This window comes from Rhinolophus sinicus, chromosome X (genome assembly GCF_036562045.2).
Source record: "Rhinolophus sinicus isolate RSC01 chromosome X, ASM3656204v1, whole genome shotgun sequence".
NCBI classification, from domain to species: Eukaryota; Metazoa; Chordata; class Mammalia; order Chiroptera; family Rhinolophidae; genus Rhinolophus; species Rhinolophus sinicus.
This window is the reverse complement of record NC_133768.1, coordinates 11,331,944-11,346,574: the sequence shown is the minus strand read 5'-3', so window position 1 is coordinate 11,346,574 and position 14,631 is coordinate 11,331,944. Positions and strand designations below refer to the sequence as shown.

The 14,631-nt window shown below is 33.9% G+C and overlaps 1 protein-coding gene across 2 annotated transcripts in view; it reads right to left on the bottom strand.

Annotated features, from left to right (window-relative positions):
- The window catches only part of MOSPD2 (motile sperm domain containing 2), a 44,990-nt gene that overhangs the window by 7,286 nt on the left and 23,073 nt on the right, over window positions 1–14,631 (bottom strand). For both annotated transcript variants that reach the window (XM_019746332.2, XM_019746331.2), the window contains exons 6-10: window positions 12,543–12,603; window positions 10,386–10,424; window positions 5,689–5,813; window positions 2,515–2,691; window positions 1,807–1,919 (exon numbers count right to left, since the gene is read on the bottom strand). In XM_019746332.2, coding sequence (XP_019601891.2) covers window positions 1,807–1,919; window positions 2,515–2,691; window positions 5,689–5,813; window positions 10,386–10,424; window positions 12,543–12,603 — 515 coding nt within the window. The remainder of the gene's footprint in view (window positions 1–1,806; window positions 1,920–2,514; window positions 2,692–5,688; window positions 5,814–10,385; window positions 10,425–12,542; window positions 12,604–14,631) is intronic.

Here is a 14,631-nt window from a genome sequence, read left to right as displayed (position 1 = left end):
CCTCAAAGTGCATTTTCTTCAACTCTTGGGAAGGTTACAGATAATAAAAGTAAAGATGGAGTTGCTGCTTCAACTTCACCTAATTACAGATTAGAATGGGGCATATTTTTATACACCAGCAGAGAAGATCATACCTTAAAAAGAATGATCATTAGGGATGTATTCAAATTATTCAATAGAATAATTTCTTACTATATGAAGGCTTTTCTTCTATGTAATAGGGAAGAAGAAAAATAAACACAGAAATAAAATCTGGGCTGGGAACTGCAGGAAGAACTTGTCAAACAGTAAAATCAGTGAGCCCCCAAATGCAAATTTTACTATTCTTGGCCACTGTAATGCCCGTGACCTAAAATGAAAACAAAAATTCCAGCAAAGTTTGTGTAGTTTAAGTACATTAGCCAAATTGTATCAGGTGCCTCCAAACAATGGGAAGGACCGTGTTTTTGTTTTAGATAAAAATATATATTGTTCAGCTAGACCTTGACTTTCAGATATATCTTTAAATAGATTCATGTTCTACCAGGAATGTCTTCCTATCAGAGATGTTTATTAATCTAGAGAGCGCACATTTTTAAGGAAGTGTTCTCCCAGGAGGGCTTTGCCCAGCTTTGGACAAGATGGTAAATGAGCACGGTTGCTGGCTTCCTTTTAGGACTCAATCTGAAATATGCCACAGTAAAGACAGGCAGGTTTTGGATCCCAGAACTGCTCTTAGTAACCAGCAGAAAAACTGCGAGAAGCTCTGTGGGACTGCCATAGGTTGGGTCCTTGGGCGTGTGCAGAAGTGCTGTGACTTTCCTGGGGCAGAGGCAGGGAATGGCAGAGCCCGAAGTTCCACTTTGGCTTTCTCCCTAGCTAGCTCTTTTGGCCATACCTCGACATTTATAAGCCTGGACCCACGGTTTGGACAGGCCTCCAGTGAAAAAACAGTGTGTAACTTCCAAACCAATAGAGGAGAAAATGGGAAACAATCTCCAAAGAGGGAAAATAGCAAAGAAAAACCATGGAAAACAACATAATGCGCATGTATTTCTCTCTGTCACGCACAGACACAACAAATCCAGATATAATGGTAATCAAAATATATGTAAACAGACTCATCTCGTTAGTTAGAGAATCTCAGATTCCAGTTTTAAAAACTCTGGCTGTAATGCTTATAACAGACATATACCTAAAACAGTTACATAGAAAGGTTTCAAGTAAAGGGATAGAAAAATGACATATCAGGTCATTACTAAAGAAAGATGGTATATAGCAATATTAATATATGGCTAAATATTTACCAACCAAAAGCACTATTAGTGAGAAAGAGGTCTTTATATAATGATAAAGAAACAATCCTGAATCTTTTGGGTTGCATAACCTAGAAATAAAAATAGAGATGGGCTGAAATTTGGCTTTAGTAAAAAACCTACTTTTCTGGTTCAGCTTCAGCTTTTGGAAGGTCAAATTGATAAATGCCTACATTTCAATGTTGTTTCTAGCATCTCTGAATTTGTGCAAGTCTAACAGTACCAGTATAATGAGGAAAATGCATGTCATTAAGATTTACTGTTAATATATGAATATTCAATTTTATTATCTGTTGTGATAATGAGGGCCTTTTAAACACACTCAATGGAATAAAAAAAAGTAGCTAAAAATATCCACTATGTCTGGAAACCAAGGTGAGTCTTCACCTAATCCATAATTGTGTATTTCCACAGTTTCAAAAATACTATAGAAGTTTTCTTACTTTGCAGATCCTTCAAGATGATCAAAATATGTTATAAAAGCATAGCTAATAAAATCTTCCACTATTACCTGATGTGTAATAAGGGCCCCTTAAATACACTCAATGGTTTCTTGAAACCTTTCATCTTGGAATCAATCTTTTCATTTTCTTCTGCTTTGGAAACAGCTTCGGTTAGGTTAATCTAAAGACAAAAAAATATATATGAAGAAAAAAGAAATTTAGTTTCATACTGACAGTTGGGTAGGTCATTAGATCAAAAAGTAAACATTATATTGATTCAATCCAAATTATAATCTTTAACATAGGTTTATTATATCTGCATTGTATATTTAGTATATATTAACATTACAGTAACATATATTTGAGTGCCTACTATAAATGTCACTGTAGAAAATACAACATGGTCCTTCCCTTAAGACTCTTTAAATTTGTTCTAAATTACAATGTATTTATCTATTAAGCCCCTGATTATGGATAGCAAGATGACAACAAAGTGCTTTTTAAAATATGAAATAGAGGAAGCAGATCAAAGTAAAGTTTTCAATTACTTTTATTTCAGACAAATAAAAAATAGCTACAATTCCTTCCAGGTGCATTTTACCAATTTTTATACAACAGTATGGAACTGGCCCATCCCCTCCTTCTTCTTTCTCTTTTACATACAAAGATGAGAAGGACAGAAACTTTTAAGTGGATTACACATAATCACATAGCAAGCTAACAGTAGAATTGGGGCTAGGCCACAGCTTTTGACTCAATTTTATTTGTAGAATTACCTTTTTCAGAAGAGCTGTTTGTTCTTCATTAGAAACTGTTTCCAAGGTTTCTTTGCCATCACTTTCTATGTCTTCCTTACTTGAAGCTTCATCCTCACTGGCAATAGGACCATTTTCACACAGTGGTGTCTGGAAGTCATCATCTACTAGTGGTGGATAGGTATACTTGAAAGGATCCTAAAATAAAATAATTTTGGATCAGTCTGCTAAGAAGTGGATAGAAAAATAATTCTCTTAGTAAAGTTAAAATCCATTACTTTAGCCAAGAAAACAAACAGTAGTGAAATTTAAAACCAGAAAGGGAAAGAGTAGTAAGTGGTATGGGACAACTGGCCAGCCATCTGTAAAACAACCAAGTTGGATCTTTAGCTCACTCTTTACAGCAAAAGTATTTCAGATGGGTGAAAGCTTTAACTATGTGTGCATATGTGCGTTTATTTTTTTAAAAACCATGTAAGATTCAGAACAACACATGGGAGGATTAAAAAAACCCTAAGTAGAGGTAGCCTTTCTAAGCATAGCACAAAACCTAGAAGGCATACAAATATTGATTAAAAATTGAGCACACTAAAATGAAATTTGTTTTTTAAGAAAAAGGCCACAATTGGGAAAATATGCACCACACATATCAGAAACAAAAGACACCTTTTGTTAATACCATGTTTCCCCGAAAATAAGACCTAACTGGACAATCAGCTGTATTGCGTCTTTTGGAGCAAAAATTCATGTAAGACCCGGTCTTATATAAGACCCGATGTTATGTTATGTTATGTTATGTTATGTTATGTTATGTTATGTTATGTTATGTTATGTTATCTTATCTTATCTTATGTTATATACCTGGTCTTATATAAGACCTGGTCCTATAGTAAAATAAGACCGGGTCTTGTATTAATTTTTGCTCCAAAAGACGCATTAAAGCTGATTGTATGGCTAGGTCTTATTTTTGGGGAAACACGGTATATACAAATCAACAAGAAAATAATAACCCAACAGAACAAGGAATAAAGGAATGATATAGTTCATAGAAAAAGAATGAAGACTGCCTTTTAAATCATTAAAACATGCCCAACATCATTTACAATAAAAGAAATGCAAATTAAAACTATAATAAAATATTTTTCACCTGAGACTGGCAAAAATGAGACTACCGTGTTTCCCTGAAAATAAGACCTAACTGGAAAATAAGCCCTAGAATGATTTTTCAGGATGACATCCCCTGAACATAAGCCCTAATGTGTCTTTTGAAGCAAAAATTAATATAAGACCTGGCCTTATTTTCGGAGAAACACGGTATGTGGTGTTGGCGAGAATGTGGTTCAAGCATTCTCACACATCATTGATAAATGGGGAGAATCTCTTTAGAGGGAAATTGGCAACAACTACTAAAATTAAAAACTAAATATACCCACTGACCTAATGATTTTATTTCTAGGAGTTTACCTTCTACATATACTGCTGCACGTGTGTGCCAAGAATAATTTATAAGGATAGTCACTGCAGCATTATTAGTAATGGAAAAAGGATTAGAAAATAAGGTACCTTCAAAAGAGAACTGATTAAATAAGTTATGTTATATCGACACAATGGAATATTCTGCAATAGTTTAAAGAACCACAGACCTCTATGAATCAATATGGTATAACCTAAAAATAAATGATATGAAAAAAGCCCCACAACATGTGTGATATATGACCATTATGTAAAAAAACACTGGATAGAATATCTCTGGAAGGAGAGAAAACTTGGAAACAGTGACTGCCTCTGGGGAGTAGCAATGGGCAGTGACCTTGGGAGGGACATGTACTTTTCACTGTACTCTTATACTTTTCAGTCTTTAGTATTGTTTGCTGTTTCTAAAAATATCATGCGTTTGTATTATTTTTTGAAAACAAAAAATTATGTTAGAAAATATCAGTCCTAATTACAACTTGACTATAATCCTGAAGAAATATACCACTAACAACAAAAAAGGGAAATAAAATAACCTTTTTCTACCCCTAAAAAAAGTAAATTTTACTAAGTACTATTAATTTTAAGATACAACAATTCTATGGGCAAACTATAAAAAAATGACAAATGAATCAAATCACTATTTTAACTTAGTACTTGAAATGAACCATACTCTGTTTTTCTAGGTTAAAATGTGAAATAAGTCTCAGAATAGGAAACCAGCAAAGTTTAAAAATATTAGTTCAAGTTTTTTTAATCAAAGAAAACAAATAAAAGGACATACCAAAACTTTTCATCTTGCTATCCCCTTGGTTCTGGTTGAATACAATTATGCCAGAAAGGCAGTATACAAAGTACATTATAAAAATCAAGTAATAGAAATGTTATCAATCAAGTTAACTCAAAGCACCAATTCCATAGGTTTCACAGTTTATTAAAAAAGTCATTATCAATATGTTTCATTGTTAAACAGTATTAGGAGTTTAACACATACCTACTAATCCTGGTCTCTTACTTGTAAGTAGTAAAATCATTTCCAAAAAATCTCGATAGTACATATTATCTTTTAAATTAAAAAGACTGTTCAATAGTAAACAATTGGAAGCAAAGTAAAGACATGTCCAAATAATTACCTTATGGTTATTAATTAAATAACGTATGGGTCATCTCTAGACACTGGAATACTATGCAGCCATAAATAAAGAATAAGTTGGCTGTCACATTGATTAGGAATGATCTCTAAGATATATTGTGAAGAAAAAAGCAGGATGCTCAATAGTGTATAAATGTACTACTTGTTTAAAAGAGATGGGAAAGAGGAAGAATTACACATATACTACATTTGCTTATACATATATTACATATATAATACAGTTGCTTATATAGGCAATAGAGATCTCTGGAAATAAATGTAAGAAATAAAACTGGGGAAGAAGACAGGGTGGTTGGGATAGCAGTAGAAAGACTTTTTACTGAATACTTGTTTCTGAATACTAAATACTATTTTAGTGAATACTTTCCAGTTTAAAACCATTCAAAAGTAGCACGGGAACAACTTGAAAATTTTACAAATGTCTTAACACTGCTTTCTACTTTGGGGTATCTGTGATGTTTCTTTGGATGTTATGACATTGATTTTCCTTTTTCCTTGAGGAAAGAATACAGCCCAAAGTGTTGTGACACAGTCTTATTTTAGAAACGAGTTTCCAGTACTATACTTACAGTTCCACCCATGTGGGGAGGCAGGTATTCTACACTGACATAGTCTTGGACTTCATTTTTACTTGTAAACTTCAACAGACTCACTGCTTCTGGACCAAGCCAGGATTTCACAATTTTGAAAGCAGCTGAAGAAAAAACAGTCACTTCATTAAATTCTTTTCATTCTCTTTCTCAATTAATTTACTGTATGTGCTAACGCAGGTCTTCTGGAATTAGTTTGGGCTAAAATCTGTTAATATGTATCTTTCCATGGCATGATACTTAATAGTCTCTCATTCCTGTAGGCATTTACACTGTGACTGTCCCTTATGGATTTCAAATGTTCCATGAAGATTCAGGAAGATTAAATTACCCAGATATTCTCTAATAAACTTATCAGGGTTCTGGCCTCTGCACAAATCCATCAATGATTCCAACTACTAAGATTTCCAGACACTGAATCAAACAGCAATGTAATTCGGGGGAAAACTGCACAATAGTATGGGGAGAGTCATTGGCCTTACGCTTCTGATAATCCGCCAATCTGAAAAACATCCTCAAATGGGAAGTCAGGAAGAGAAGGAAGTAACTCTCTTCATTATGGGTGTGAGCTAGACCCAGACTTCTTCCACCTTAACCCAAACTTCTCTGCCTTTCTCCCAAGCCCTGCAGTTTATGCAACTGTGAGGAATTTACGGAGTGTGCAGGTATAAATTCTTATCAAACCCAGCTGTTTAGTAATTACAATCTGTTCTGTCATGCCATTCTGATTTATACTTAATTTTTAAAATCTTGTTTCCATCATGACATTCTAAGCACATTTTAAAGAAATGAAAAGAGGAATCCTGCATTAAATTTGCAAAAGCGTCAATAAAAAAAATCAGGAAATACAACAGCATAATAAACATTAAATAGTAGTTCAGAAAATTACGTTTTTACTTTGCTAATTATGCTTAAATTTTTTTCATAACATTTACATGTTCATTAATTTCCATTTTGAAAGTGAGAGTTGACATATTTAAAGTTCTGCTACTTGAATTAACTAAAGTGCGAAATCTGATTTTTTAAGAACAGGTTAATTGAGATGTAATTTACATACCATACAATTTACCCTTTTAAAGTATACACATCAATGGTTTTTAGTACATTCACAGAGTTGCACAACCATCACCACTATCTAATTTCACAACATTTTCATCACACCAAAAAGAAACCCTTATCCATTAGCAGTCTCCTCATCCTCTTCCGTTCCCTGGCAAACACTAATTGGCTTTGTTTTTATGGATTTGCCTATTTAGGACATTTCATATAAATGGAATCATACAGTGTTTTTTTTTTCCCTACTGGCTTTGTTCACTCAGTGTGTTTTTAAGGTTCATCCATGATGTAGCATGTATCAGTATTTGATTCCTTTTTACTGCTGAATCATTTTCCCTTTCATGGATATGTAACATTTGTTTATCCATTCATCAACTGATGAACATTTGGGTTGTTCCCACTTTTCACTATTATGAATAATGCTGCTGTGAACATTTGTGTACAAGTTTTTGTGCAGACATATGCTTTCAATTCTCTTTGGGATATACTTAGGAGTGGAATTGCTGGGTCATATGGTAACTCTTATATTTAACTTTTTGAGGAACTGCCAGGCTGTTTTCCACTGTGGCTGCACCATTTTATATTCCCACAGCAATGTATGAGGGTCCCAATTTCTCCACATCCTCACCAACGCTTGTTACTGTCTGTCTCTGATTACAGCCATCCTAGTCGGTGTGAAGTATCTCATTTGGTTTTGACTTGAATTTCTCTAATGACTAATGATGTTGAACATCTTTTTATGTGTTCATTGACCATTTGCATATCTTCTTTGCAAAAATGTCTATTCAACTCTTTGGCCCTTTTTAATTGGGCCATGTGTCTTTTTATTGTTGCATTGTAAAAGTTATTTATATATTCTCGACATAAGTCCCTTATCAGATGTAAATATTGACTTGTAAATATTTTATTCCATTCTGAGAGCTGTCTTTTCAACTTTTTGATGGTATCTTCTGGAGCACAAAAATTTTACATTTTAATGAAGTTCAATGTATTTATTTTCTTTTGTCACTTGTACTTTTTTGGTGTTATATCTAAGAAATCACTGCCTAATCCAAGGTCACAAAGATATACTCCTAAGAGTTCTTATAAGAATTTTATAGTTTTACATTTAGGTCTCTGATCCATTTTTAGTGAAATTTTGTGTATAATGGGAGGTAGAGGTCCAATTCATTCTGTTGACTGTGGATGGCTATTCAGTTCTAGTACTATTTATTAAAAAGACTATTCTTTCTCCACTGAATTGTCTTTGCACCATTGTTAAAAAATCAACCATCAACGTTAGGGTTTATTTTTGGACTCTCAATTCTATTTTATTCATCTATATGTCTATGCTTATATCTACCACAGTGTCTTAATTACTATAGCTTTGTAGTAAGTTTAGAAATCAAGAAGTGTGGAAGTATGAATCCTTCAATTGCGTTGTTCTTTTTCAAAATTATTTTTACTAGTCTGGGTCTCTTGCATTTCCATATCAATTTAAAGACAAGCTTGTCAATTTCTGTAAAAAAGGCAGCTGGGATTTTTATAGGGACTGCACTGAATCTAGATCAATTCAGGAAGTACTGCTATCTTAACAATATCAGGTCTTCTAATCCTTGAATAAGAGATGTCTGTATAACTAGGTCTTGAATATCCTTCAGTGGTGTTTTATAGTTTTCAGTGTGTAAGTCTTAAACTTATTAATTTTATTTCTAAGTACTTTATTCTTTGTGATGCTATTATAAATGGAATTGTTTTCTTAATTTCATTTATGGATTATTCATTGCTAGTATATAGAAATACTATTGATTTTGTGTATTAACTACGTACTCTGTCACCTTGCTGAACTTGTTTATTAGTTCTAATAGGTTTTTTTGAGACTGTATTCCTTAAAATTTTCCATATAGAAGATTATGTCACCTGCAAATATAGATAGTATTACTTCTTTTCCAGTCTGGATGCCCTTTCTTTCTTTTTCTTGCCTCAATGCCCTGGCAATATAAGTGGTGAAAGCAGACAACCTTGTCTTGTCCCTGATCTAAGAGAGAAGGCATTCACTCGTTCACCACTAAATATGATGTTAGCTGCGGGTTTTCACAGAAGCCCTTCATCAGGCTGAGGAAGTTCTCTTCTGTGTGGTGAAGAATTAACCTTTACTCAAAGAAAGGTCTGGCCTTTGCCCTCAGTTTCTGGGAGGTAATCTTCATGCCCGATAGGAGTGTCTTTGTTTGGGGGCCCTGGGTCACACTAGAACAATGAGTGGGGGGGGGGAGCTTTGCGTCACACAGTATCAGACCTCTGGAAAGACTGGAGACGGAGATAAACCATGTAGTAAGTCAGTCAGGCCTATGCAATGGAACCCCAATAAAAACTCTGAACACCACTGTATGGGCGAGCTTCCCTGGTTGGCAGTACTCCACGGGTACTGCCCCATGTCGATGCTGGGAAATTAACTTGCTTCACATTTGGCCCTTTCCTGGATTCTGCCCTATGTCTTTCTTCTCTTGGCTAATTTTAATCTGAATCCTTTCCTGTAATAAACCGTAACTGAGTATAGTAACTTACAGTGAGTTCTGTGTGTCATTCTAGTGAACCTGAGAGTGGTTCTGGGAACCCCTTGAACTTACAGTTGGTGTCAGAAGTGAGGGTAGTCTTGTGTGGACTACTGTGGTCCTCCAAACTTCACAGTTGTTCCACTCTTTGCACCTACAATTCCTAGTTTCTTGAGAGCTTTTATCATGAGACTGTACTGGATTTTGTCAAATGCTTTTTCGGTGTCTATTGAGATGATCATGTGTTTTTTTTTCTTCTAGCCTATTAGTATGTTGGATAACACTGATTGATTTTCATATGTTAACTGACCTTGCATTCCTGAGATAAATCCCTCTTGGTCATGGTGTATAATCCTTTTTATATGCTGCTAGATTCGGTTTGTTAGTACTTTATTGAGGTTGGTCCATCTATATTCATAAGGAATACTGGTCTGTAGTTTTCTTTTCCTGTGATGTTTGTTATTAGGGACAGATGCCTCATAAAATGAGTTGGGCAGTGTTCCTTCTTCTTTTATTTTTTGGAAGAGTTTGAGAAGGATTGGTGTTGATTCTTCTTTATATGTTTGGTAGATTTACCAGTCAAGCCATTTAGGCCTGGGCTTTTCTTTGTGAGATATTTTTTTATTACTAGTGTTTTCAATAGTTAAAAAAATTTTTTAATCAAAAAATGTATCATGACTCATAAAGGCTATGTGACTCAGAGATTTGGAGTAAATTTCAGATTCATTCTAATTTCTTCCTCAATATCTGAAGGCTGTAAGAAAACTTAGCCAAGGCCTGTGTATGAAATACCCCATCTGTGGGTGACAAAGTAAGGCTTCTGACTATAGTTTTGCCTGAATGGTTGAACATCTTGAGGCTGTTTTTAGAGAAGACAAATGGGTGTCCCCAGGGCCTGGAGGCAGAAAGCTAGCCCAGTTTGCTTTGGAACAGCCTTTGAGTGTTTTAGCTCTAGCCTCTTAAGAGTACGTATACACCAAGCTCAATATAAACATTTTTTAAAAAAACAACCATAGAAATATGGCTAAATTGGCAAAGAAAAAAGGAAATCAGACATTTTGTTTTAGAAAGTATCAGTAACATACTCACCGTTCATTATCCAAGGCATATCAAAGATCACTATTTTTGCTGAAAGATTAAAAAAAAAATTCATTGAATGTGACTTAGTACCACTATAGCAATATCACTTCTACCTGACCTAGAAAAAATGGTGATCTAAACGTAACTAAAAAGTGAGCTGGTTGACTCAGTTCTAAGTCAGTGAAGTATGAGTGGTGCTCGAACTAAACTAACTTCTCACTGTGGTGAGGGGCCCACCCACGAGGATGGCTTCTGAGAAATGAATAATGCACTATCACTGTCCTTTGCCAAGTAGCCTGTTCTTTTATTTATTTATTGCTTTTGCTGTTTGCAGAAAGGTACAGAAGAAAATAGTTAAGTGGGTAAGTGGAATCTTTGGATGTGGCATGTCATATTAGTGCTGAAGTCCATTGACTTTTAAAATAATTTCAACATCTAATTTATGGTTTCAATTATTAATATAATTTTCTAGAGATTATATTGCTAAACCATTCTCACAGTTGTCCCCACTATTTTAATAAGTCATTATATTTGAAGAAACAAAAATTGTTTCTACTTTTCTTAATATTATGAGCTCCAGGAAACCAATAATTCCAAAGTATACAAAAGTATTATTTGCATACTTAGATGAAGATATTAAACAGCCCTATTAACAATTGTGAGAAAGAACCAGAAACCACAAAAGGGATTTTTGATATCTAATTTAGTCTTCATTCCAGAAGAATTAAAATGTAATTTCATTCTTCTGAGCAAAGAACCTCCTAGAATGATTATATTAATGTAGGATAGTGAAGTACATGATAAGCACATGGTATCTGCAAAGTGGTACCCTGGTACTTAATACTATTAAGAAGTAATCATATTTCATGACAGATTCTGAAGCATAATCAATTTAAGATTCTATAAATTTCAATGTCTGCAAAACTACATTAGGTAGGTAGAATATATACATTATCTCTAGTTATTGGAATGAATAGTATTTCAATTCATCTTTGAGCCATGAATTTATTGATAGTTTTCTCAAAAAATCGTGGATGTGTTTTATAAGGTAATAATGATAATACTATTTATAAATGACTCTTCATAAACTCCATCAGCTATTTCGATAAACAAGTGGCTACTTTATTTTCAGTTTGTACCCTGGAGAAACAAGCTAATAATATGGGGCAGTGGAAGAATTCAGAAGGAACAGCAGATCCTACAGGGTCCCCAAACCAGACATTCTCTTTAACTAAAAACGTTCATGAATACTTTCTCTGAAGACATAAGAACAAATGGCTAGGAGTGGCCCTGAGCCTTGATATCCATAATGCTATTTGCCTGTTCCTCATTTCACATTCATAATGATGCAAAAGCATGCCAAAGTAAGACAATTTAGGGATTTTATGCTCCAGTCTCACTTGAGTCACAAGTCCCCAAAGACCCTAATTGTGATATTTGCCAGGGGTGTGCCCAGACAGAGCTGTGAGTTTATTTTCTGATTTTCCTGTTGCCTCTTTTCTGTCTTTTCACTTTCAACCCACTTAGGTTAAAAATATTTCTGTTTATGAGGGATGGAAACTTCATTTCTCCAGGGGGAAACCATCACATAGATCCAATAAATAAAAAATGAGTAAGATTTAGGAGTTCTTCATTCAGGTAATTAATGGAATAATCACAATTAAAAACAAACTCCAAATGCCACATTCAAGTGTAGTACAGGACAGTCAAGTGTTTTCTCAATGACAGTTGTTAAACAGCAATTAGTAACACAGTGTACTTTATGTATGAGTTTGCTTATCAGAGTATACTTTATCAATACTGTTTGTCTGTTTCTTGTATGTAAGAAGTTCCATATAATAAATATTATTTTAAAGAAATTTATCAATTGAAAGATTAGTAAAAATGAGATAGTCCCTATGTGTATGTGTATGTTACAGGATGTCATATATACAGTTTAGAACTTAAACTCTTAAAACTAACTGTAAATGACAATGATTATTTATGAAAATTTCCCCCTGTACCTACTAGAAAATGCACTTAAATGTCTATGAACACATTTAAGCTCTGCATCACGAAACAATGTTTCAGCTATTAAAGTCCATAATAATATAAAGCACTACAATTCTCAGGCATTATCTACAGTTTCTACATAGTTATATTTTTATAAAGAAGTAATTTACTTACAGAGGTATTTAGGGTAATAAACCTTAAAGCAGTTGATGATAAAGCGTACAAAATCCATGTCCTAAAATAAAGATTACATATTGAAATCTTTAAGAATGTCCACATTTAAGGTGATAAATTATTAAGTACAAATGAGACAATTATTAACATCTTAAAAAATAAGCGATTATATAAATAGCTATATTCCCAAGAATTAACGTTTTACATCATTAAGCCACGTTTTAAATTAGTTTCAGGTGTACAAAACAATGTACTAGTTAGACATTTACAACCCTCACAAAGTGATAAGCCCCCTCCCCCAATTTTCTACCCTGACATCATATATAGCTGTTACAATACCATTGACTCTATTCCCCATGTTGTACTCCATATCCTGTGACCATATATACATATAATTATAGTTGACATTCACTATTATTCAGCTTCAGCTTCAGGTATACAGTGCAGTGATCAGGCATCTACACCGTCCATAAAGTGGTCTCCCTAATAGGACAAGTACCCATCTGACACCCTACAAAATCTTTACAACATTATTGATTATATTCCCCAAACCGTCTTTCATATCCCCATGGCAAAATGTAGCTACCAATTTGTTCATTAAGCCACTTTTAATAATCGGTCCTAAAACTGAGTTAAAGAAATCAGAAGCTTAAATATCATTCATGTTACCTCAAACTAGTTAGATACTCAGGCAGCTAAGGTAACATGGCATTATAAAATGGAGCTAAAAGCAATCTGCATAGAGAAAATCTAAAAATCTGTTAAATAATTTTTGAAACAACTATACAGTTTACAAACTGACTACTTGGAATGATAATACATTTGTATGTAAATTATGGTATATTTTCTTCTTCAAGCTAATTTCTACACCTCTAACAGCTTCAATAAAATATATATTTTTAGTGTTTTACATAAGTTAACCTGGTAATATTGGCCTGCTATATCTATTTCATTTCTAGCTTCTTTCCTCTTATTTAGGGATCTAGAATTAGAATTTCTTAGTTTATATTCAAGTGTTGGTCACTGACTCCAATTTCTGGGAGACTTTATAAACATAACTGGTTGGTTTCACTGCAATGAACTCAGCAACATGAAATTAGGTTATTAGGGTTACTATTCACATGGATCATTTCAGTCCATGTTATTCCATGGCCACAAGCTGTCTTACTAATCCTGATCAGCCATTTTATAAGGACTGTAGGGTGAAAGATACACACACACGGTGCCAAAAAATGTATGCACATTTTAAGAAAGGAAAAAACTGTATTAAAGTCGTAATAATATATATTGATAACAAAAGATGAATACAAGTCATGTGTATACATTTTTAGCACCCTCGGTACATACATACACATACACACACACACACACACACACACACACACACACACACACGCATATATAAAACCAGGCAAACTTAAATCCATCAATTACCGAAAGGTGGGTTGTCCTAGAAATGAGTCTATAAAGTCTTTTCTAGCATGTGAGCTACAGCATCTTTAACTCCAGTAAACTGAAAGTAAGCATCCTTAACTATCTTAAGTATTTATTATGGGACAAATCCTAGTATATAATAATACCTTTATAACTAATTTTCATATCCACTGTGCATAGAGCTTAATAATTTGTAGTTAAATAAGAGTCAAAGAAATATCTCAAAATAACTAGTTATATATAAATTTGTTACCTAGTATATGATCTGTGGCCCCCAGAAATTGCCTAAAAAGTCTCCAATATTTTTGTTTTCATCTTTTATGTAGTTGAATGTCCTTGCTTATAAAAATCCCAAGTTACTGCTAATTGAAGTAGATTTGATAGGATGTCACTGATGTATGTATAGTAGTGGGCTCTACATAAAAAAAACTCCATGAAACTACTGGTCTGCATTTTGTGGGGATCGCTATTCATTATCTTGTAAAATGTCCTCCCTTTCAAGACTTTTCTCTTTAGTTCAAGTATCAGGAATGAATACACTTCTCCTAAGACCCTGGTTTGAAAGTATGGTCTCTGAAATAGTTTGAAATGATTCCATTTCTTTTAGGTAGGCAGCTGAGAGCTTAGCGCCAAATTAGTGGCCCAACTCTTTAAC